The sequence below is a fragment of the Balaenoptera acutorostrata genome, chromosome 20 (genome assembly GCF_949987535.1).
Source record: "Balaenoptera acutorostrata chromosome 20, mBalAcu1.1, whole genome shotgun sequence".
NCBI classification, from domain to species: domain Eukaryota; kingdom Metazoa; phylum Chordata; class Mammalia; order Artiodactyla; family Balaenopteridae; genus Balaenoptera; species Balaenoptera acutorostrata.
This window is the reverse complement of record NC_080083.1, coordinates 26,124,673-26,149,045: the sequence shown is the minus strand read 5'-3', so window position 1 is coordinate 26,149,045 and position 24,373 is coordinate 26,124,673. Positions and strand designations below refer to the sequence as shown.

Sequence of the window (24,373 nt, the reverse complement as noted above, 5' to 3'; positions counted from 1 at the left end):
GTGACAGCTGCTGAGATGGGGGGGGGGGTCCACATTGTGACTGCAGAGAGAGAGCAGGATCCAGAGGAAAAGTATCGCTAAGGTCAAACTGCCAAGGCGCCTACAAGTACTGTCCTAAGCTGTGACCAAAAAACAGACGGCACTGAGAATCTACCTGAGCGGGACACGAAGAGCTGACCTCTACTCTCACAAGCAGTAGTTCCATGAGTATGTGAAGGAGAGCAACTGGAGAGGAGGAATTTGCAGGGACTCCCTAGGGGGTTCCAGGGGAGGCAAGCTGGTGCGGGGGTGGGAGCCCTAAGAGCCAACGACCCTGTGACCTGCACAGCCCTGTGGCACTGGGCGAGGGGTGTGGTGAGGCAAGAAGGGCCTATGACTACAGAAAAGAAAGAAACCAAGGGAGGCTTTGGCAGCTCTGACCGGCTCCACCCAAGTTCGTAAGGCCAACAGCCAGGGGCTAGGGGTTGGGTAGCCTAGACCATATCTGTCCATTGAGTCATTCAACTCCTTCTTCCTGATGAGACACAAAACCTCGGAGACCCTGAAAATCAAGAGATGCCCCTCAGGAAAGACCCTAGTGTTCCCATACCAAGAACTGTACCATCAGAGCTCTGATGACATGTGCCCTCTGAGAGTGAGGGGTCAGCCAGGCTGTCAAGAAGAGAGCAGTCAGTCCTCCCTGGAGAAGCAAACCACCTGCCCCAAATGTTTCTATCACCATGCTCCATTTACTTTCAGCATCACCTCAGCTGGGCAGGCCAGCTGATCAGCTGCAACTAAAATTGAGCAGGTATCCCTCAGTCTCTGCCTGAAATGGAAAATGCTGGTCTCATTAGGTCTTGTGCCACTGACTTCCCTGCCCTCAGGAAAGGGATTCATCCACAATGCCAATACCTTTAATATCTCCTGCTAATGGCAACACAGAAAGCATGGGGTGTTTTGGCCCAAGTTGCCAGACTTCAGTATGGCTGAAGTATGGCTAGTTTGGTTCAAAAAGGAGATAAGAATTCTTCTAATAAAACAAGTTCATCATAATAAACCACTTGAATGTTGTTATTTCCTCTTAGAATCATTACCGTAGACCCTTTAAGTAACAAAATGACAACAGACACAGACCAATTATCCTGGCCAGGCTTCAGTAGTAGTCTGAGGCCCATTTTATTGGAAAACTGGCTCTTCCAGAATTCTGCACTTTCCATCAAACCTTTATAGGGCCTTCGGTACTAGTGCTCTCACCTGAGATAAAGAACCGTATGTGGTCAGTGACCGTAAGAAGCAGGGCCATGGAGTATATTCTGTATCGAGCATGCCTTACCAATTTCGTCAAGCAGCTCCTGAGATGGTGGTGGTAGTTCATCAATGTGATGTTGCGAGATGGCTTCTACTAGTTCTTAAAAAAGATAAAGGAGAAAGTGACTTACTGCCTTCCTAGACCTGAACTAGGTTTTCGAGGCTTCGACGTGGATTTGACTTAGGATTTCTCAATGATGAAACAAGCTAAGACGGGGAGAAAGCCTCTTACATTAACGGTCCTAATTGAGACTTCATATGTGAAAGGTTTTACTCTCCCTTTTATTCTAAACCCTTTCCTACATCACACCTCACCTCAGCACCACTTGATCTGTGCCCCTCCCCAAGGATATGTGAGGTAGGTGAGGTATAAATTCTTACTAAGAGGCTGGGGGTCCAATTTGGACCAAGACTGCTGGAGGGATATAGAAGCTCTAGACCCGTCAAAATGAAAAAAAGTGGGAGGCCTTTCTCTATAGATTATCAGGCCAGGGGATATGGGAGACCATACTTTGGGCCTTCACCTAAGGGCTCAATTATAACATTAACCAAAACCCCTCAGCATAGTTCACAATATCTCTATCCCCCTGAGGGAAATTCTAAGAGTTGTACCAAAGACACAAGACAATAAGATTAATGGAGCAAAGGCAATTACACCTCAAGAGCTGTTAAGGCTCTCTATACCCTTTGAGCTGGAAATTGCCTTCTAAGACTCTATCCTAAGGAAAAGATCTGAGGTTCAGATAAAGATTTCTGTACAAAGAGCAAAAGTTGGAAAACAACATAAATCTTCAACATAAGGGCATGGTTAAGCAACATATGTAGAATGGACTACTATGCAGCCATCACATATATTTATGAATAATTTTTACTGACAAGTGGAAATCCTAAAATATATCATTAAAGAAAAAGAAGCAGGCCAGAGCTGACACACTATATGATCTCAACTATGCCAAAAAAAAGAATATATATATATATATATATATCTATAGATATATATATAGATATTTGGGGGTATATTTCTAAAAATATAAAAAAGATATGCATCAAAATACTACAAGAGGTTAAAAAATGATGGTAGAGGGACTTCCCTGGCAGTCCAGTGGTTAAGACTTCGCCTTCAGGGCTTCCCTGGTGGCGCAGTGGTTGAGAATCTGCCTGCTAATGCAGGGGACACGGGTTCGAGCCCTGGTCTGGGAAGATCCCACATGCCGCAGAGCGGCTGGGCCCGTGAGCCACAATTACTGAGCCTGCGCGTCTGGAGCCTGTTCTCCGCAACAAGAGAGGCCGTGACAGTGAGAGGCCCGCGCACCATGATGAAGAGTGGCCCCCGCTTGCCACAACTGGAGAAAGCCCTAGCACAGAAACGAAGACCCAACATAGCAATCAATCAATCAATTAATCAATAAAAAAAAAAATAAATAAATCTTTAAAAAAAAAAAAAAAAAAAAAAAGACTTCGCCTTCTAATGCAGGGGGTGCAGGTTCAATCCCTGGTTGGGGAGCTAAGATCCCACATGCCTCGTGGCCAAAAAACCAAAACATAAAACAGAAGCCATATTGTAACAAATTCAATAAAGACTTTAAAAATGGTCCACATCAAAAAAAACTTTAAAAAAAAATGATGGTAGAATGGTCGTGGTTTTCTCTTTTAAGCTCTTCTGTATTCTCTAAGTTTTCTATAATGAGTATGTTTTACTTCAGGGGAAGTCAGGGGAAATTAGCATTTTTGTTTGAATCTACTATAGCATCAAAGAGGAGATGAAGTCTCCCTTAAATTGGTTTACTGTTATGAACTTGTATTTTAATATTAAACACAGGGTACCTTTCTGCAGGCTCCTCCTCTGAGTGGCACGGGATGATGTGTCAGGTGCCTTAGCAATGCTGGAGGAACCAGCCCCAGTAAATGTAGGCAATCTTTTCTACAAGTTAAGACATAAACATGGTAACTGACACATGTATTAAGCTAAAAAGGCCCGTTAAGCTCAATCATTTCCAAGATTAATCTTGTGTATCATTGATGGAAGAAGCTACTTGTTTTGTTGACTGAGTCAAACATTCAAATGTTATCTCCTCTTGGAAGCCTTCCCACCCCTCTCTGCCTCCACAGCACTCAGTTTTTACCTCTGTGTTACATCCTGCCAGTCTTTCTCAATAGGCAGTGAGCTCCTTCAGGGCGTGGACTTTCCTATTCACTTCTGGATGCCTAGAAAAGGGCCTGGCATAGTGCCTGGCACTTAGAACCTGCCCCATTAAAAGTTTGTTGAACAAGAGCATAAAATTCTTTATTTCCCTACTTCAGAGTGAGACCTTTTGTGAGTCAAATGCCCAGAGAAGATGACAGTCGATTTTTCATTGAGGCCCAAACAAGTAATCAATCTGCCTACAGAAAGGTCAGTCAACAGGTTTTTAATGAGCAGAACCAAGTAAGGAACTTTTAGTGTTCTTGAAGAGACTACACATATGAAGTATGAGGGAGAGAGAGAAAGGAAACCAACAAACAAACAGCACGGGGAGGGGAAGGAAGCAAGGGGAAGGTACCATTAAGTGTTTTTACTGCAGATTATTGGTTTAGGAATTCAGAGAAGGTAGAGATCAATCGAAACTCTCAGACAACTAACCAGAGGCGGCGTCAAGAAGGAAGCAGAACTCAAGCCTCCTCTTAGTACGTAAGATACGGTTAGGTAGAAAGAACAATGCAGATGAACAATGCATCATAAACTATCGCAGCGGATGGATCTTTCGAGAAATCGACATTACCTCTGGGGGAAAAAAAAGGGCACAAAAACCCAGGATCCATTCTACAATACAGACTCAGAGAGGAGCCCCAGGGAAGCCTGGAGAGGATCCAGCTTATTTCTTGCTTTCTTTGTAAAACAGATATGGAGAAATCTTGGCCTTTTGGATCACTGACGCCTTTGGACTCACTCCAAGAGTGTGCAACGCAGAGTCGGTATACTTACGAGATTAGTCAGTCTTGAGGGAAGAGTTCCAGAGGAAGTAAGATGGGAATCTAGGCTCTCTGCTTTCTCTCGGACAGTTGTAAATTTATCAGACAAAGTTTGAATAGATTCTTGACTGTTCCAGAATGAGGTAGACCCTGTTTGAACCTGAAATGTGATACTTTCAAGACAGTCCTTATACTGACTAGCAGCTGAAGAAATTGACCCTGTTGTAGAAAAGAGGGCAGTTAGTGTCTGAATCCTTTACATTATTTAAAAACAACAAAAAGAAGCCCCCACAAAACTCTATACCTGGAACAGGGATTTTCCAAATTGTCAATAACTGAAATAATCACTGATCACTGATGATAGTCTCTAAACTTGGGAGAGACTAAAGGGAGATTATTTGAACCACAAATATACTAGAAAAAAGGGCACTAGAGAGAGGATATTTGATGCTGGCTGTAGGCAGTTGCAGGACCCAGAACTATGTATGTTTAAGCACAAGGTACTGTTTTAAGTTACAAACTCTAGAGAATCCAATGTATTTGCACTAAATTCAACAGTGCTTCAAGTACAAAGTAGACTCTGCATTTGCATGTCTCTATTGCTAGAGTTTAAAAATCTCCTTACAGCTGGTTAATCACTACCACCACAGCTACCTGGCCTCCCATGGGATTATCCCCTTCAGCCCTGGCCCTAAAGAAACTCCTCTGTACTGTGAGAAAACACTGCGGGTCTGCCCCTGCAGCCTGGCTTCCCATAGCCAGCGAGGCAGGGGCTGTTAGTCCCTTTCCCAGAACATCCCCTGCTAGTGATTACCCGGGCTGAGCGGAGTGCTGACACTAGTAGGCGCGTGGTTTATTTTGGGTGTTTTGCATGAGACTTCCTTAAAAGAACCGTCTTGTTCATAGGAGATACTAGACAGGTCTTGAATGTCTGTCAATGATCTAAAGAATTAAAAGCACAGAGTAATTGGGAGATGTTTACAAAAATCAAACACTATATTCCTAAGAGGTACTTTTTAAAGATGCTCTTCACAAAAATCTTTATTTGGCAAGTGGCCAAAATCAGAGACTATCTTAGAATATCCATAAGTTATCTATAAGACATTTAAGATATCTTAGAGAGAATATTAGAGAATATCTTAAAAAGAGATACTAACTTTAAACATATCTCAGCAGCCAAAAATAAATTACATACGTGAAAGTCTATTTATGTGGCAAACAGATTTAATCTACAAGTATAAACTTCTATTCTTCTTATCACTGTGTTTCCTTGATTAAGATGCTATTAATTTAGATCACTCATCACAACAGTTTTTAGGTGAAAGAAGAAACAGGCTCACATTAAATGTATACATAAAAATGGGAAGAACACAGACTCTTACAAACAAGGAAATACTATTCCCCTAAAACCAAGACTTTGCACAGAATACTTAGGCAACTTTTGGTGGCCATACATGTCTTTCTCTTTCATTTCCTTTGGTGACTCCTTTAATGTCTCCTCTTGTTCGTCTTCAGTACTGTAAGAGAGAAAGTGAGAAAATTATATAAATCCCCTGTCAGCAGAGTGCAATAATGTGGTACAAGGCACCAGTTACTGGCCCAGTGTGAGAGGCAGCTGGAAGGGCACTAAGCTCAAAGTGGAAAGTGAGGGTTCTGATCCCGGCTCTGCTACTGACTAGCCACATGTTCTCAGGGATGTCTGGGCCTCTGTTTCCTCTTCAGAGGCTGAATAAATACTCTCTAAGGGTCAGCGCATCTGAAACCAGCCAACGATGCTACTGGCTGAGCAAGCTCCTGAGGAAATCAACGGAGCACGGGAACTTTGCTGTGGATGGATGATGGAGCAAAGGGCACAGCCATGGGGCCTTACCAACTGTGAAACAGCTTCTTGGCATGGAGTATCAGGGGAGGCCAAGAGAGGCTTGTGCCAAAAAATGGCCAGAAAAGAATTCTGAAGACAAACTTGACCTGCTTCTACTTTAACCAATATTTAAGATTCATTTTCAATATTCAAACACAAACTATAAGCCAGATCCCACGCTAAATCCTTCCAAATGTTTCCACGTTTTTAATCTTTGCACAATCCTGTGAGACCAATGGTATAAAGGAAAGAGCATGGATTTTGGATTGAGTTGTGACTATTAATTCTGTTCACTAAATATTTGTTTCTCCTGCTGAGCACAATGTAGGACAGTACTTTTTGGCCCTCCTAATTTACATAAATGGCCATATGACTTGTTTTAACCAGTGAAATGCAAGTGAAAGTGATGTGATTCACTTTGGGGCAGAAACTTTAAAAGCCCAGTGCACAATTCACCATGTTCCCTTTTCTCCTGCCTCAGTAAGAGAAGAAGCACAAAGATGGAGTCTCCCTCCGTGTGGATTTCTGACGGAAGGTAATACAGCACAGATCACTCCTGGTGATGGACGTGGAGCATGAGCACAAAACAAGTTTCTGTTGTTTTAAAGCCCCTAAAATCCGGGGGTCGTGTGTTACGTAACATAATCTAGCCTATCCTAATGATACAGCTGCTTACTAACTGTACAACCTAAGGAAAAAACCCTCTGCTTCCTGTATTGGCGAAATCAGAGGGTTGTTATATGAATTAAATTTGACAAAACAGAGTACCTGGCATATTGTCACTGCTTAGGAAATACTAGCTATCATTATTATAGATAAGGAAATTGAGGTCCAGAAATGAGAAAGTAAATTGAATGCTACTGTACCAGGCACTTCGCCTCTATTATTAGTTTTTTAATTAATCTTTTTATTTTGAAATAACTGTATATATATTCACATGCAGTTCTTTTTTTTTTTTTTTTTAATTTATGGCTGCAGTGGGTCTTTGTTGCTGCGCGCTGGCTTTCTCTAGTTGCAGCGAGCGGGGGCTACTCTTCCTTACGGTGCACGGACTTCTCATTGCAGTGGCTTCTCTTGTTGCGGAGCACGGGCTCTAGAGCGCAGGCTCAGTAGTTGTGGCGCACGGGCTTAGTTGCTGCGTGGCATGTGGGATCTTCCCAGACCAGGGCTCGAACCCATGTCGCCTGCACTGGCAGGCGGATTCTTAACCACCACACCACCAGGAAAGTCCACATGCAGTTTTAAGAAATACACTTTACCCAGTTTCCCTCAATGGTGACATCTTGCAAATCTATTGAGCAATATCATAACCAAGATATTGACATTGATACAGTCAAGATACAGGACATTTCCACCACAGGGACCCCTCACGTTGCCCTTTTATAGCCATGTCTATTTCCCCCGCACTCCCATCTCTTGCTTAACCCCTAGAAACCACTCATTTATTCTTTATTTCTACAATTTTATGATTTCAAGAATGTTATAAATGTGGAATCATATAGTAAATAACTTTGCAGGGGTTGCTTTTTCCACTCAGCATAATTCTCTGGAGACTTATCCCAGTTGTTGCATGTATCAATAGTTCATTCTTTTTTTATTGCTGAGGAGCATTCCATGGTATGGATGTACCACAGTCTGTTACACCATTCAATTGTTAGACAACATCTGGGTTTCCAGATTTTGGCTATTATGAATAAAGTTGCTATAAACATTCGTGTATGTGTTGGGTTTCTTTAATATTTATTTATTTTTAAATAAATAAATTTTTTTGGCTGCATCGGGTCTTAGTTGCGGCATGCAGGATCTTTCATTGCAGTGCAGGCTCTTCATTGCAGTGTGCGGGCTTCTCTCTAGTTGTGGCATGCGGTTTTTCTCTCTCTAGTTGTGGTGCGCGGGCTCCAGAGCGTATGGGCTCTGTAGTTTGCAGCACGCGGGCTCTCTCGTTGAGGCGCACAAGCTCAGTAGTTGTGGCACATGGGCTTAGTTGCCCCGCCGCATGTGGGATCTTAGTTCCCTGACCAGGGATGGAACCCGTGTTCCCTGCGTTGGAAGGCGGATTCTTTACCACTGGACCACCAGGGAAGTCCCATGTATGTGTTTTCGGGTAAACATAATTCTTCATTTCTCTGGGTAAATGCCCAGAAGTCATATTATTACTTTTAATCTCTATGTCAACATTCCCAGTAAGAATTCTTTTTTTTTTTGAATTTAGAATCTTCCATTTATTCAATAGAATTGAAAATATATTATTTAAGAGAGGTGAAAAAATAAAACTCAATGTTGTCTACAGAAACTTTCCTCAATCAGACGGAATTTCTCTTTTTCATTTGTAAAAGTAAAAAAAAAACAAAGTAGCTTTTTCTTTCAAAAATAGTATGCGCCTATGGTAGAACATTCCAACAGCAAAGAAGGTTATAAGATAAAAAGCAAAACCTCTGGACTCTCTCTCCAGAGTTCACCACTGTATAGACTTCCAGAAATGTCGACACGCTACAAGGATTAGAGGTATCTCCCTTCCCTCTCATTTTTACACAGATGTTATTAAATTACATACATTGTTGTGCATTTTTTTCAATTAACAATATGTCCAGTGATGATTCTTATCGCTATTTTACAAATGGGGAGCTAGAAGAGAGGGGTTGAGAAATCTGACCAAGTTAGAAAAGCAGAGTCAGGATCTGAATACAGATAACAACTCCTTTTCAAGACCCCTCACAATTCTGCTGAACAAGTCCTAACAAAGCTAAGCTGCCCAAAGCTTACTGTTATAACATGGTGGCTATTATATTTGAAGAAGAGCAACATATAAATATGGGGCATTACCATCAATTAACATTACTTCTATGAGTCTGAAACTGTGAATAAAATAATAGCATATACCTTCGTATAGGTTGGAATTGAGACCTGGTCAAAATTTCAGCATTCTTTTCAAGGTTTTTTCTCATTGGGAACTTTTCTTCGCCTGAAAGAATAAAGTACATGCATTTTTTAGTGAATTTTTGCCAACCCAGATTATTATTTTCATTCTCTAGAATTTTCCTTGGTCTGGTCCAGAATAAGAAATAATCTGTATAAACAAAGTGCTTCCTAACTGGGTTTGGAGTGAGCACTGTAGAAGAGGTTTTTGCTCTGAAAGCTTATTTTCCTTGCTCAGAGGGGAGAACTATATTCTGACTCTCAGAATACAATCAAGCCATTTACTGGCCTTTCAGTTATAACTGCACAGTTATTTCTGGAGACAAATGTTGTTTTGTCTTTTCAGGAAGGCAAACTGACCTGGTTCCTGTCAACAGACACCAGGGGGCGTTGAAACCAAGAACTGTTTGTTCACTAAAGATTCCAAATAGAAAAGACCACGAGGGCTTCCCTGGTGGCGCAGTGGTTAAGAACCCACCTGCCAATGCAGGGGACACGGGTTCGAGCCCTGGTCTGGGAAGATCCCACATGCTGCAGAGCAACTAAGGCCATGCGCCACAACTACTGAGCCTGCGCTCTAGAGCCCGTGAGCCACAACTACTGAGCCCCCGTGCCACAACTACGGAAGCCCGCGTGCCTAGAGCCCGTGCTCTGCAACAAGAGAAGCCACTGCAATGAGAAGCCCGTGCACCGCAAGGAAGAGTAGCCCCCGCTCGCCACAACTAGAGAAAAGCCTGCATGCAGCAACAAAGACCCAATGCAGCCAAAAATAAATTAAATTAAATAAATAAATAAAAATTAAAAAAAAAAAAAAGAAAAGAAAAGACCATTAGCTGGGCATTCCCAGAACATTAACTGTGTCTCTTGGCCACCAAACACCACTTAAAGAGTGGGGATGGGGTCTTGAGTACTAAGGAGCTAATTCAACTGTCTTCTGTTCTCGTTGGCCTCAAGCATCTGAAGTCACTCCTCCCCAACTCTCAGTAAGGTCTCTGGACACACGGGGCCAGTATCCATTTTCCTTCCCACCATTACATAGCTCTGGTTTATAGAGAAGAGGACAGACAGACCAGCCTGCCCCGTTGGCAAATGCTCGTGATCCCCCTGCCATTCTTCAGGTCCAGGAGGTAGTCTGGTAGGCAATGGGAGGCCCACTATAAAAGTGCCACCTTCAGCAGAAGCCAAGCTACTCTGAAACCCCACCAGTGGAGAAGCATAGGGGTTCTTCTTCTTTCCACCCCTTTTCAAATGCCTAGAAAGCGTAAACACCTGGAAAGCATAAATGAATTCCTAATAAGCACAATTTAGACCTGGAGGGGAACTTAGAGATTTTAGAGTCTAACTTTCTCCTTTACTTTACATGGAGGGAAAGTGGGGCTCTCAGGTGGAGTGACATGCCCAAGGTAATGCAGGAAAAAAATCAGTGGCAGAACCGGGCTTGGAACCCAGCATGTATGCAACTTTTACCCCTGTTGTATTGCCTGGTATGGAGAGGATATATTGATATATCAGAGCCCTAGCGAAAAAGGGAGAGGAGAAGGGCTAAAAGGAGGAAACAGAGTAGAAATCAGAGGCTTCTACATGTACTTTAGATGTTTGTATCCAACTAGCCCTGGTTTTCTGACCTGCCTACCCCATAACTTCTCTATCCTACTCAACTCTCTTCCAAACACTAGTAAAGTGGCCATGTACAGGTCAGGCTCACACAGAGAGTGATCATGGGCAGAGGCGCCACAGAAAGAGCTGGGTGGCCAGAGACCCAGGTTTGGGAACTTTAAATACATATTGTCCTGAGAATTTAACTGTTCATCTAAAAGCTTACAGCTTCTTAAAATGCTTGTGCCTGTGATGGGGACCTGAATCAGTTTAGAGATGGAAGCTGGAGTATGCAGCAGGAGGAAGGGAGTATGGTCAGAACCTAAACCCACCCAGCCCGGGTTCAGACTGTTGAGACACGACCCTGGACCGAGCTACATGGCTTGGTAGGTGGATAACCCTGGTTTTAAAAATGGATGGTTGCATACCTTAAAAGAGCTAAAGTGCACAATTTTTTAAATGCCTGTATCAGAACCTGTAGTTCACTTGTATCTTGTCTTGTGTCACACCCCAGCTGCTGATCCAAGTTTAACTTTCCATGTAATGGGAAGCAGTTGCTAAGTTATATAGAACCCAAGGCCTCCCAAGGGAAGGATGTTACGTTGACTGTACTATTAGCTATTATTAACCCTTTGCTAAGATGCCAAGCAACCAGAGGAAAATGATGGTGAAACTCTGCCTTTTGGGGTAGAGAAGGACACGGAAACCTAGTTTTGGCTGTCACTGTGTCAATAACTAGCTGTGTGGCCTAGGTCAATCCCTTAGGTCAGCTCAGCAAAGATAACTGAACACCTGCTGTGTGCCACAAAAGAGCCTGAAATCTAGGGAAAGAGACTACAGGGGGAAAATAGAAGAAGAAGCAACTGCTATAACGTATGCTATAAGAATGCAAGGGGAGGTATAAATAACATGATGTATGGATGTCATGAGACTAGTGAGGGCCAGGGGAAATCACTGAGCCTAAGTTTTCTCATTTGTAAAATGGAAGGCCTGGAAGGTTATTTCTAAGGACCTTTCCAGCTCTAAACATGTGTGATCTGACAGAAAGTAAAGATGAGGGACTCGCAAAGGAATCTGCCCTGAGGGCTTATTACCAGAGGCTTGAGGTCGGGCACAAGCATGTTGTATTCCTTCAAAGTCTTCTTCAATGGGACTTGAGGTCTACAAAAGAATGAAAGAGCAAAGAAAGGAGGGTCACTGGAGGCAGACATATCATCAGAAGGTGGAGAGAGAATTTCTTGATGTTCTTAAACCTTGAAAATCTTCATAAGGTTCCTACATCTTCTATAGAAAAAGAACAAACCTTCATCACAGACATTAAGAACTTATTTGTACTATGTGTTCTTCCTCAACAACAAGCCTTCCCCCACCTCCCATTTTGAGGTGGAATCGGGTGACTTTTCCCTTCATCATCCCCTCCTCACCACAACCTTCCAACAAAGATGTTCTGATTCCTGGGAGCTTTATCAGAAAAGCCAAAGAGGGTAGGAAAAAAGGCCCAGACTGGAAAGCTACTCTATGGGGTGAGAAGTCAGAACACTGGTTCCTTTGAGGGGAGGCAGGGAGTGGGAGGAAACACAAGGAGGTCTTTTGGGGGATCAAGAATGGTCTATTTCTTGATTTGGGTGCTGGCTACATGAGTGTGTTCAGCATGTAAAAATTCATGAGCTGTACACTAAAGATGTGTGTAGTTTTCTCTGTTATACTTTTTATATACATCTACATGTTTCATGTATATACATATGTATGTATATATACTTTATATTTTTTTATTAAAGATTTTCTTAATGTCCCAGTCCACCGTAAAACCAAGAATGTTTAAAGGATTAATAATGGAAAATTGCTCTAATTGAGTTTTCAGAAGTGCCAACAAGTGGAAACTACGCTTTTTGATGCATCACTGAATTCTTCTTGTCAGTCAAATGTTGTGATTGACATGTACAATCCTCTCTTTCCTCTACCGTACCTTCCATATTGGTAAAAGAACCTCAAAAAGTGGCAGGTTAGGGGACAGGTGAGGTGAAAATAACATAAGTAAATAAGAGAATCCAATAAGTTTCATTTTATAAATGAAAATACTCTGTACAAACAGGTTCTTGCAAAAGCTAGGCAGATCCCAGACAAAGCCCTGTGTACTGGTCAGCCTCACATTCACTGCTGACACTGTGCCTCTATTCCTGGCTCTGTCTCACCACTAAATCTGGCCAGGCCAGGGCTAATTGCCTACATCTGCGTTCACCAGTTCTTCTTCACACAGAGGAATAACAGCAGGCTGCCTTCTCTTCCCTTCAGGAAGGATGTGTGAATTGGGTAACATGAAGGAAAGTATTTTGAAAAAAGAAGTACAAAGTGCTGTACAAATGCAGGAACCACAATTTTGGGAGAAATTGCTTATGACCTTCATTATCAAAAATCTTATTTTTCACGTTTTTTTCAAAACACACAAAAACACTGATAAATTGACATTATATACTTTTACGTGTAAGCTATTTTTCTTAATAAAAATAATTTTAAAGGAATAAGGCAACGGAGAAAGCTGAAGATGTACTTTATCCTGAACTGTAAATTTTTACCTCTAGGGGCTTCCCTGGTGGTGCAGTGGTTGAGAATCCGCCTGCCAATGCAAGGGACACAGGTTCGAGCCCTGGTCTGGGAAGATCCCACGTGCCGTGGAGCAGCTAAGCCCGTGCACCACAACTACTGAGCCTGCACTCAAGAGCCCACAAGGCACAACTACTGAGCCCACGTGCCACAACTACTGAAGCCTGTGCGCCTAGAGCCCATGCTCCGCAACAAGAGAAGCCACCGCAGCGAGAAGCCCGCGCATCGCAATGAAGGGTAGCCCCCACTCACCTCAACTAGAGAAAGCCCAAGCACAGCAACGAAGACCCAATGCAGCCAAAAATAAAAAACAAACAAATAAATAAATTTATTAAAAAAAATTTTTTTTACCTCTAGAGCCAAGTTTTCTTGAGCAGTTGAGGAGTAAAAATATTCATGGTCTGGAGTTAAAAATTCATCTGTTACGTCTTCAGAAAACTCTGGTGAACAAGTTGATTGCACGGACTGATCCTATTAATAAGGTAAGAAATCACTTTTAAGTTGGTGTTTATTGTAAACAAATCCCTTTATAGTTGGATGCAGTGTTAATGATGGGGTATCAAAAATTACTCTGTGGTCGGGGTGACACTCTCTGAGACCTTCCTGCCTACTTGCACCTCTGGCCCTCTTTCCCCACAGTGAGCTGTGAACCCCCTGGAGCAAATGTGACAAATGACAGTCCTGAATCTCAACATCCTTACCTGCACAGTGGAAGTGGGGGGAGGCTGGGTGACCTTTTTGCTCTAAAATTCACAGGAAGAAAAAAGTCCCTAGACAACTCAAGCTGGGGACTGAACTTAAACACCCTGATCCTCAAGAGCCTAGATACAGTCCATGTGTTGGCGTTGTCCTCCAGGCTGAGGCTGCTCAGAACTGGGACTCCCTCAGGTATTCCCGTTTAAAGGCAAGCGAAGAAGCATGATTTTGGGGCTTCTCTGGTGGCGCAGTGGTTAAGAATCCGCCTGCCAATGCAGGGGACACAGGTTTGAGCCCTGGTCCAGGAAGATCCCACATGCCGCGGAGCGACTAACCCCGTGCGCCACAACTACTGAGCCTGCGCTCTAGAGCCCGTGAGCCACAACTACTGAGCTTGCGTGCCTGGAGCCCGTGCTCCGCAACAAGAGAAGCCACCACAGTGAGAAGCCCGCGCACCACAACGAAGAGTAGCCCCTGCTCTCTGCAACTAGAGAAAGCCCGCGTGCAGCAACAAAGACCCAACACAGCCAAAAATAAATAAATAAAATAAATAAATTTATAAATAAAAAAAGCGTAATTTAAAAAATAGCAATGCAATCTCAAAAATAAAAATAAAATAAAATAAAGTAAGTTATTTCTTCAGCATCTCCACTCTACCCCTTCCTTTTTTGCTCTTTCTCTACGTTCAGGCCCTGATCACCACATGGCCAGACAACTGGCTCCTTCCCTCACCTTCAGTCATCCCTTTGCAGAGGTTTTGTGGTTTATTTCCTTGGACACTGCTTTTGCCATACTTCCTCCTCTGTGCACTTAGCAGCTGCTTTCCTTAACCTCTCATGTCAAACTGAAATTCCTCAGGCAAGCCTGGCCTCCCATACCTCCCCCACTTCCCTGACAGAGCTGCTTCTCCAGCCAAGCCAGTATGCGGGATGTGGCACATCCTTCCAGCCCTCACGTGAGAGAGAGAATAAATTGTCCTGTCAGCGGTTTGTGTGCTACGATCAATACCATAGTATGTCCTTCGAGAAAGACCTCAAATGTTATCACACCTGGCTTTTTACATTGTTTCATTCTCAGCTGCTGTTTATATTCTTTAAATGATCCTGATCCCACGTCAATGGTGATTACAAAAATTTTGGTTCCTTGCTCTGGCTGGACTATAGCCCAACTGCATGCTTGAAGAATGCATTAAATCCCTGAAGCAAGGCTGTAACCCCAATGCAAATGCTAGGAAATGACTGTATCCCAGGGATCTTGCTGAGGCAGAGGTTTCAGGCATGAACACATTCCTTCCACTGAGTTGAAAGCTGAATTTGGGTCTTGGGTGACATTCCAGGTGAAGGTACTCTCATCGCAACCCTGGCCTTGCTTTTCCTACTTCAATCTGACCTGAGTCACGAGCTTTGGTAACTGACCGTGCTTTAAGAGTTGGTCTTGGGACTTCCCTAGTGGCGCAGTGGTTAAGAATCCGCCTGCCAATGCAGGGGACACAGGTTCGATCCCTGGTCCAGGAAGATCCCACATGCCATGGAGCAACTAAGCCCATGCACCACAACTACTGAGCCTGTGCTCTAGAGCCCGCAAGCCACAACTACTGAAGCCCACACGCCTAGAGCCCGTGCTCCGCAACAAGAGAAGCCACCGCACTGAGAAGCCCTCACACCGCAACGAAGAGTAGCCCCCGCTCTCGCCACAACTAGAGAAAGCCCACGCGCAGCAACAAAGACCCAGCGCAGCCAAAAATAAATAAATTAATTAATTAGAAAAAAAAAGAGTTGGTCTTGTCTAGCCAACTCGACAGAAAGCTCAAGGGTCAGAGCTGAATCTAACACTTGTCTGTGTTTTCCCCAAGTTCCAATATACACAATGCTTTGAGTTGAACTAACTCAAAAAGTATCAGGCAGGGAGGAAAGACTTCTTCGTTCATGTCAGAGACATGAGGGCACATGCTCCAACAAAAAAGAACTACTATAGATATTATCTCAATGTCATAATACATAACAACTCAGTTCTAGTAGGTCTTTGGGTTCAAGTTGGCTCTCCAGGCAGTATGACTTACGCTGTAAGACTTCTCAACAACCACAGGTGCATCAGACTTTGCTTGAAAGACTTCACTATGCTCTGGCTGCTCATATTTTCTGGGGGGCAGGTGCCTGATACCTAATAATCATAACACAATCATTGTCATTCGGTGATATTCAAATGGCATGGAAGGGGCAAAGGGTGGCATAAGAGAAGAGATGTATGCATATTCTGCCAAGGGTGGCCATGTTTCATATATCAAATCAAAGTGGAGACTGTTAGGCTAGCCTGGTCCCAGCACGTGGCCCTGGATCAGCCACCCTTTTGCCTACCCATTCAAGAGCTATGCTTGACAAGGAACAGATTTTAAATACCAAAAAACTCCAAACCAATAGATTTTCTACCTAAGGTAAATAATAATTTTAGATGTATCTTCCTTTGATTTGCAAACAACTGTGAAACGATATCCCATGCCCTGATTGCAAGCAAATTACCAGGTGGAAATACACAGTCTTCAGTTTTCACCTACAAATCTCTAAAAGTGATGACAGTAAATGTCATTTGTCTCTAAGTTCCTCAGGCATAGACTCTCTGAGAGCCAGTGGAATTTTTCTGGCTTAAAATGCAACGCAAAGAAGTGGGCAATAGGGAGTGGCCTTCCATCAATGCCCTCAGGTAAAAGGTTCAATTCTTTGTGAGGTTAGACCCAGATCCAGGGTCAGTGCATGGAGATTATTTTACTTCCTTTGGACAAAGGAATCTGCTCCGGTAATAGAAAAACTCACGAATCTCTGGACTTCTTTACCTGTCTGAAGGACAGTGGGATTAGAAGGGTATGCTGCTTTCCCCTGGAATTCAGGATTCCCAGACAGGTAGGAAAGGAGAGAAGACCAAAGGAAATATTCTAGGAGGTTTACTTATTTTTGAGAGCTGACAACTTGATAGAGCTCACCTACCCTGACTCGTCCAACTGAACTTACCGGTGAAACTTCGAGGCCCTGGCTGTCTGCCATGCTGGTCACTGTTGTGGTCACTGCTGTCTGTTTTGTCACACTTGCCATTTCCTCCTGGCTCATCATTTTTCTTGGGATGCTCTACAGCTTGCCGCCAATCCACGTGCTCAGGGACCCTAATGGGGGGCTGCAGCAGGGGATCAGGCCTGTTTTCAGCCTCATTTTCTAAAGTCACACTACTCTGAGGATGCCAAGGAGGTACTGCCAGCTGCCCAGTAGCTGCTTTCTCTGCCATTTCTTTCACCTCCGCTGGATGTAAGAGAAAGCAGCATTTAAAAGATCACTGTGAATGCTGGAAACAAAAGCTTTAGATTCTTAAAGAGTTATGTCATATTTTATAGCTCATATTGTCACAATGATTGCTTTTTTGGAATTGCATCATCCTTAGCTTGCCCTGCTTGGCCTGAAGCAGAGGAGAGGAGAGAATTGATGATAGAGTAAGGGAAAGGCAGAATTTCAGTTAGTTACAGCCCTTTTTGCTGAATTAGAGTACAAAGTAACAGGAAACTTGTAGATGGACCTTCTTGTTGTGAAGATTTTATAAGAAAATGACATCTGAAGCCCCTAGTCTGTAGAGACTAACAGAAGGAATTCTATTTGAGTTTGTCTAGCCTTTCTAGACCACACTGAGCTCATTATTTTGGGAGTACATATGTATGTGTTCATGTGTGTTTTCACTACAATTTTCTATACTTTTGCAATGTCACTTAGCATTAGTATCAAAAAACATAGATGCTGTATCCTTTTAAGCTTACAAGATTAAACTGATACAAAAGGATAATGCCCATAGAATATGTGAAAGTGACACTGCAAGCTCTCTACCTTAATAATGTTATATATTAAACATCTATATTGTGTATTTTTACTACATGTGTTACATAACATACATACATATATATATGTATACACATGTAGAATAGAAGTTATTTCCTATACAGTATAGAAATGAAAAAAGCACTTCTCTTCTGCGGTTTGTAATCAGAAAGGTCTTGCTTTTAAAATGGAATGATCTAAAAAGAAAAGAATATGAGAGAACAATGCAATACAGGCTGTGTACTTACAGATAACAACCAGGTTAGAAAGATACTTTAAATTTCATTTTGTTCAACAGAATCCATGACTTTATACTCACTTTTCCATTTTAAGTGTCTCTCTCCAGCATCTTCATTATTTCTTGACTTTGTGTTATAGATTTTAGAAGACACAGATTCCATACTGACCCTGAATTGCATAGATTTGGGGGAAGGGGGCGAGTGGACACAAACACATCAGTTTGCTCAAGTTCTTGGCACAACCTCAAGCCCATCAGCCCACCCAGAGGACTGTCCCCTATTCTCTGAGCCGTTCCTGAGATTTCACCGACTCCTACCCACCACCAGGGAGCACTAGACTTCCCAACGTTCAGCCCACGAGGCTTTACCTGGAAGAGCCCCAGCCAGGGCTGGATGACGTGAGTGGTCCCTGTGGGTGCCTTGGCACAGTGAGGAGTGCACTACTGAGCTGTGTCGTTCTGGTTCGGGCACTGGACTCTCTAGGCCTTCCCTGGCTAAGAAATAAAAGGAGTGGGTTAGAAGATCTCGAGGTAGAAGATCCACAACTGAAACACAGCTGCACCAGACAGAATCCTGGTCCTTGGGCTGTAGCAGAGCCCTGCCACAATGCCACAGAACATAGGTGAAGGTTCAGTAGCTGTTCCTGCCCTTTGATCAGAATCCTCTGGTAATATGCACACCTGCATATCAGTGATAGCACAATAGCTAGCATTTGTAAAGATGGTCTTGAGGCACCAGGGGCTCTGAAGAACATTCAGAGATCTTCAGCCTAGTTTCACTGAGTTCGAGACCATGTCCTGCCAATGGCTAGCTGTCTGACTCTGGCAAACTTCAATCTCTCTGGGCCAAGGTTTCCTCATCTGCAAAACAAGGGAGTTTCTTTTTCCTTTAAATATTCCATGAGTATATATATGTTATCACCTATTAAACTAACTCTTTGAAAATGTGTGATCTATGGCATATATGTGAATTCCCTTTTATCCAGAATACCCCACTCTCCCAATGGATCAGAGTGAAGAGGTCACATCTAATCAGTTTCTTTGAAGAGCAATTTGGCAATAGCTATCAAGAATCTTTAAAATGTTCAAACCCTCTGACCTAGTAACTCTGCTTCTGGGAATCTGTCAAGGACATAACCCAAAATGCAAAAAAAAAGATTTACTGACAAGTCACTGTAGCCCTATTCATAACAGGAAAACAAAACAAAAAAAGAATAAAACAACCTAAAATTCAACAATGGGGGAAATTCAACAATTTCAAAGTAAGTTTACAGGATGTTTTTAATAACAAGGGATAACCATGTTCTAATATAAAGCAAAAACTGAGGATACAAAATTGCCTACACGTATATAATTACAATTTTTTTAAGCATACAAAAAGACTAGGTGGACTGGTAGCAAAGTGTTAAACTTTTCTTTGGTCAGTTTTTTGTTCTCCTGGGGGAAGAGGGTGGAGCTGGGCAGGGGAAGCCACAACTACAGCTGTTGCTTTGTCATCCAGTGGCTGTACTGTCACTCCATCTGCCTCTGTCAATGATGTGACTGCTAAACTCTCTGATGCCAGTTAGGTGGTTCTTCAGTTAATTTCCTTTGTAAAGGTAAAATACACTAATCTAAAATGTCTGGGCATTTTCCTTGATTCTCTCTTAATGTACATATTTAACCAAAATGAATGGAACAGCAAATTTGTCATTAGTTTTAGTCACCACTGGGGGTAGGAACAAAATTTTTTTCCAGGAGGACTGACTTCAAGCTGTGGATTAATGTTGCCATTTAACCACAGAAAAGGAAAACTAAATTGATATAATACTCTACCTTGAAAAACATTTATTGCTCCATTAATAATTCCTCCTATGCAGGGACTTCCCTGGTGGTCCAGTGGGTAAGACTCCGTGCTTCCAATGCAGGGGGCCTGGGTTCGATCCCTGATCGGGAAATAGATCCTGCATGCATGCCACAACTAAGAGTCCACACGCCACAACCAAGAGTTCTCATGCCACAACTAAGAAGCCGGCATGCTGCAACTAAGTGTCCGCATGATGCAACTAAGAGTCCACATGCCACAACTAAGACCCAGTGCAGCCAAAATAAATAAATAAATAAATAAATAAATTTAAAAATAATAATAATTCCTCTTATGCAAAATAAAATTTGTTTTACCTAAGTTCTTAAAAACCCAGCATACGCATACGCTCTCCTTCTAGTGATTTGTGCTGAAACCAATTCATTTCGTTGATCTGGCTAAAAATCAGAGGCCTCAAGGTAACAATGATACTGTTCAACCCCCTCCTTCTGTCCCCCCGAGTCAGTGATGCTTATTTTGAACAACACTGGTTTTCACATAGTTTGATCTCTGTAGCACTGGTGCATGGAATAACTTGGCAATTCTTTTTATAAGAAAAACAATCTGGGGACTTCCCTGGCGGTCCAGTGGTTAAGAATCTGTGCTTCCAATGCAGGGGGTGCAGGTTCAGTACCTGGTTGGGGAACTAAGATCCCACATGCTGCGCAGTGTGACCAAAAAAAAAAAAAAAACCCCACAATCTGGGCAGTTTCAGAAAGGCAGGATGCTTTGCTTTTGACAACAGATGAGTTCTGTCTGGCTAACCTGCCAGCCACTTGATGTCCCCTGCAAGTCTCCATTATACCACTCTTCTCACTTACGCAACGGAGAGAACTTGCCAAGATCTGTTTCTGTGTTACTATGCCTCATCTCTCACAATCTCTTTGTCACTACACATATGAAGATCATTAAGTGGCCTCAGGGTCACATGGGAGTCTAAAGACATGGTGACACAAAGAACAATACAATGTTAACCCACCTGCTGGTATTTTGGTTCCTGTTTCTTTCCAAACTGTCCTTGGCTCCGTGAGTAGGCTGAAACTGTTCACCTCTGCTCTGTTTTCCAGGACCACAAAGAGATGGCAGCTTAAAAATCAGTAGACATGTTTCAGTGCTTTGATGAAGGAATTCCTCTTCCCTTCACTCTCACATTCTATTTTTTTTTTTTTTGTCTGCATTGGGTCTTCGTTGCCATGTGTGGGGTTTCTCTAGTTGTGGCGAGCAGGGGCTACTCTTCGTTGCGGTGCACGGGCTTCTCATTACAGTGGCTTCTCTTGTTGTGGAGCATGGGCTCTAGGCACACGGGCTTCAGTAGTTGTGGCGCACATGGGCTTAGTTGCTCTGCAGCATGTGGGATCTTCCCGGACCAGGGCTCAAACCCGTGTCCCCTGCATTGGCAGGCGGATTCTTAACCACTGCGCCACCAGGGAAGTCCCTTCACATTCTATTTTTAAAGCCATTCTCGCTAAGTGTGTAGAACTAACCAGACCCCTCAAGACAATTTCATTTTTCATGTTTCACATCTAGTAACACATCTCTTAGCTGGAGGCCTCTACATAGAAATGTTGGTCCCCAGGACTCCAGGCTGAACAGGGCACAAGTGGAGAAGGAGCAGACAAAATAGCCATCAAAAATCCCCAAACTTGGACTTCCCTGGTGGCTCAGTGGTTAAGAATCCGCCTGCCAATGCAAGGGACACGGGTTCGAGCCCTGGTCCGGGAGGATCCCACATGCTGCGGAGCAGCTAAGCCCGTGCGCCACAACTGCCGAGCCCGCGCTCTGGAGCCCATGTGCCACAACCACTGAGCCCGAGCGCCACAACTACTGAAGCCCGCGCGCCTAGAGCCCGTGCTCCACAACAAGAGAAGACACTGCAATTAGAAGCCCGTGCACCGCAACGAAGGGTAGCCCCTGCTCGCCGCAACTAGAGAAAGCCCATGCGCAGCAACAAAGACTCAACGCAGCCAAAAATAAAAATAAATACATACATACATAAATAAATATATTTATAAAAAAAAAAATCCCAAAACTTTCCCCTATATTAAGGCAGCAGGTTTTGTGGCAGGAGCCCCAGGCCCTGGGCTCTAGTCTGATCTTTGCTCAGACTAACCTAAGAGAGCCTTATGTTTCAGTTTCTTCATCCATAAAACAGGGACAATAATATCTACCTAAATCCACCAGGGGGATGCTATGAAAATAAAACACAACAAAAAAAGGCCACAATACTTCGGAAATAGTAGAAGTAAAATAAATTAAAGCCTATGCCCTTTATCCAAAAGAAAGACTTTGGGATCTGCTTACTCCAATTTTAACAAACTTAGTTAATTATATTTCCTAACCTATTAAGGCAACAAATGTGAGATTTGGGGATGGCAGTAAGATGCCTAAAGGTGAGAAGATACGTAAAAATGATCATAATCTCTCTGGAATACAACCTCCACAGGCTTTTGTGTGGCAGCAGCATTGTATCATGGAACATCACAATAATAGATGTTCAGAAAAATGTCACGGTCACCAAGGAAAGGCCAGAATATATTTAGAATATATCCAAAATAGGTATTTAGAATAATGGGAAGTTTGTATTGTTTTCATTCAGTATGATTAAAAATTTGAGAATGGAGAAATTAAAAGAATGAATTTCGGGCTTCCTTGGTGGCGCAGTGGTTGAGAATCTGCCTGCCAATGCAGGGGACACGGGTTCGAGCCCTGGTCTGGGAAGATCCCACATGCCGCGGAGCGACTAGGCCCGTGAGCCACAATTGCTGAGCCTGCGCATCTGGAGCCTGTGCTCCGCAACAAGAGAGGCTGCGATAGTGAAAGGCCCGCGCACCGCGATGAAGAGTGGCCCCCACTTGCCGCAGCTAGAGAAAGCCCTCGCACAGAAACGAAGACCCAACACAGACATAAATAAATAAATAAATAAATAAATAAATAAATAAAATAAAAATTTAAAAAAAAAAAAAGAATGAATTTCAATTGTCTGAAAAATTCATTTAGGTGAAAATGCCTTATTCCTTGATTATGCTAGAAAACCAGGGTACACTTTTTAAAGAACAATTGAAATATGGTATAATGGTTTTTCACATAGTCTTATGTACTAGTAGATGGCTTCCAACAATGGCTGTCATCAATTCCTTCCCTCCCTGCCATTTGGGAGCTGGAATCTACTTCCCTCCCCTTGAATCTGTGCTGGCTTCATGACTTTGACCAACAGAAAAACAGCAGAAGTGACATTGTCCTAGTTTTTAAGAGGACTGGCAGCTTCAGCTTTCACTTGGGAAGCCAGCTGCCATGCTGCAGAGAAGCTTGGGTGAATGAAAAGCCAAGTGCGGAGAAAGGCCATCTGGGGGAGCCTAAGGCACCAGACAGGTAAGTGAAGCCTTCTTGGACCTTCTTGCCCAGCCCAGCCTCCAGCTGAATGCAGTCGAGGGGGTGATCCCAGCCAGTGCCACATGGAATGGAAGAATCACTCAGTTAAGCCCTGTCATATTCCTGACCCACAGAATTATGAGAAATAATAAAACATTGTTATTTTAACTCACTAAGTTTGGGCTTTTGTTGTTGTTGTCGGACAGCAATAGGTAATCAAAACACAGTATACAATAAAAGTATTTCTAATGGTTTTCTAGCAAACTCTAACTTCCAATAGAAAGAGAAAAATTAAGAATCTAAGTAAATTCTTTGTGCCTCCTCTTTACATAAAAACAAATGCCGGGCTTCCTTGGTGGCGCAGTGGTTGAGAATCTGACTGCCAATGCAGGGGACACAGGTTCGAGCCCCAGTCTTGGAAGATCCCACATGCCGCGGAGCAACTAGGCCCGTGAGCCACAACTACTGAGCCTGCGCGTCTGGAGCCTGTGCTCCGCAACAAGAGAGGCCACGACAGTGAGAGGCCCGCACACCGCGATGAAGAGTGGTCCCCGCTCGCCGCAACTAGAGAAAGCCCTCGCACAGAAACGAAGACCCAACACAGCCAAATAAATAAATAAATAAAATTAAAAAAAAAAAAAACAAAACAAATGCCAAGGCTTTTCCAAATGTTCTAAGTGAGGACTGAAGCCTCACTGAAATTCAGCAAGGAACAGTGAAACAGCACTAGACTGGGAGTCAGAAACCTGCCCCTGACCAGCTGTGGGCCTTGGCAGTAGCGCAGCAAGGCATGGGGGTTAAGTAGGAGTCATCTGCCCTGTGCAGGCCTAAGCGGGTGCACTGCAGGTGGAGGATTTTAAAACAATAATAAAACTCACCAAAAGCCTGCTTTTTATTACCATGAGCCAGCAACTCTAAATAATTTTAGTAATAAGATCTTCCTTCCAATGGTGCTGACCTCTCCTACTCCATCCCGCTCTCAGTCACACCAGTGGATCTTGGAAAGTTTAAGTCTCTGAGCTTCAGCTTCACACTCTGTAAAAGGATGGGCTCGATCCACCTCTAAAATTCTGATTCAAGAGGCAGCCAGCTCTGTATGTGTGAACTTGTTCAAATTCATTCGTTTAGTCCTTCCCTCAATGACCGTTTGTCAAGTACCTTCTACG

At 43.2% G+C, this 24,373-nt stretch overlaps 1 protein-coding gene across 1 annotated transcript in view; it reads right to left on the bottom strand.

Moving 5' to 3' along the window:
* The window catches only part of TEX14 (testis expressed 14, intercellular bridge forming factor), a 50,434-nt gene that overhangs the window by 10,517 nt on the left and 15,544 nt on the right, over positions 1-24,373 (bottom strand). The window contains exons 11-23 of the mRNA XM_057535163.1: positions 20,818-20,924; positions 18,365-18,490; positions 18,077-18,165; positions 16,912-17,193; positions 15,969-16,069; positions 13,565-13,684; positions 11,707-11,773; positions 8,981-9,062; positions 5,694-5,756; positions 5,054-5,181; positions 4,253-4,458; positions 3,115-3,211; positions 1,316-1,390 (exon numbers count right to left, since the gene is read on the bottom strand). Of these exons, the coding sequence (XP_057391146.1) occupies positions 1,316-1,390; positions 3,115-3,211; positions 4,253-4,458; positions 5,054-5,181; positions 5,694-5,756; positions 8,981-9,062; positions 11,707-11,773; positions 13,565-13,684; positions 15,969-16,069; positions 16,912-17,193; positions 18,077-18,165; positions 18,365-18,490; positions 20,818-20,924 (1,543 nt within the window). The remainder of the gene's footprint in view (positions 1-1,315; positions 1,391-3,114; positions 3,212-4,252; positions 4,459-5,053; positions 5,182-5,693; positions 5,757-8,980; positions 9,063-11,706; positions 11,774-13,564; positions 13,685-15,968; positions 16,070-16,911; positions 17,194-18,076; positions 18,166-18,364; positions 18,491-20,817; positions 20,925-24,373) is intronic.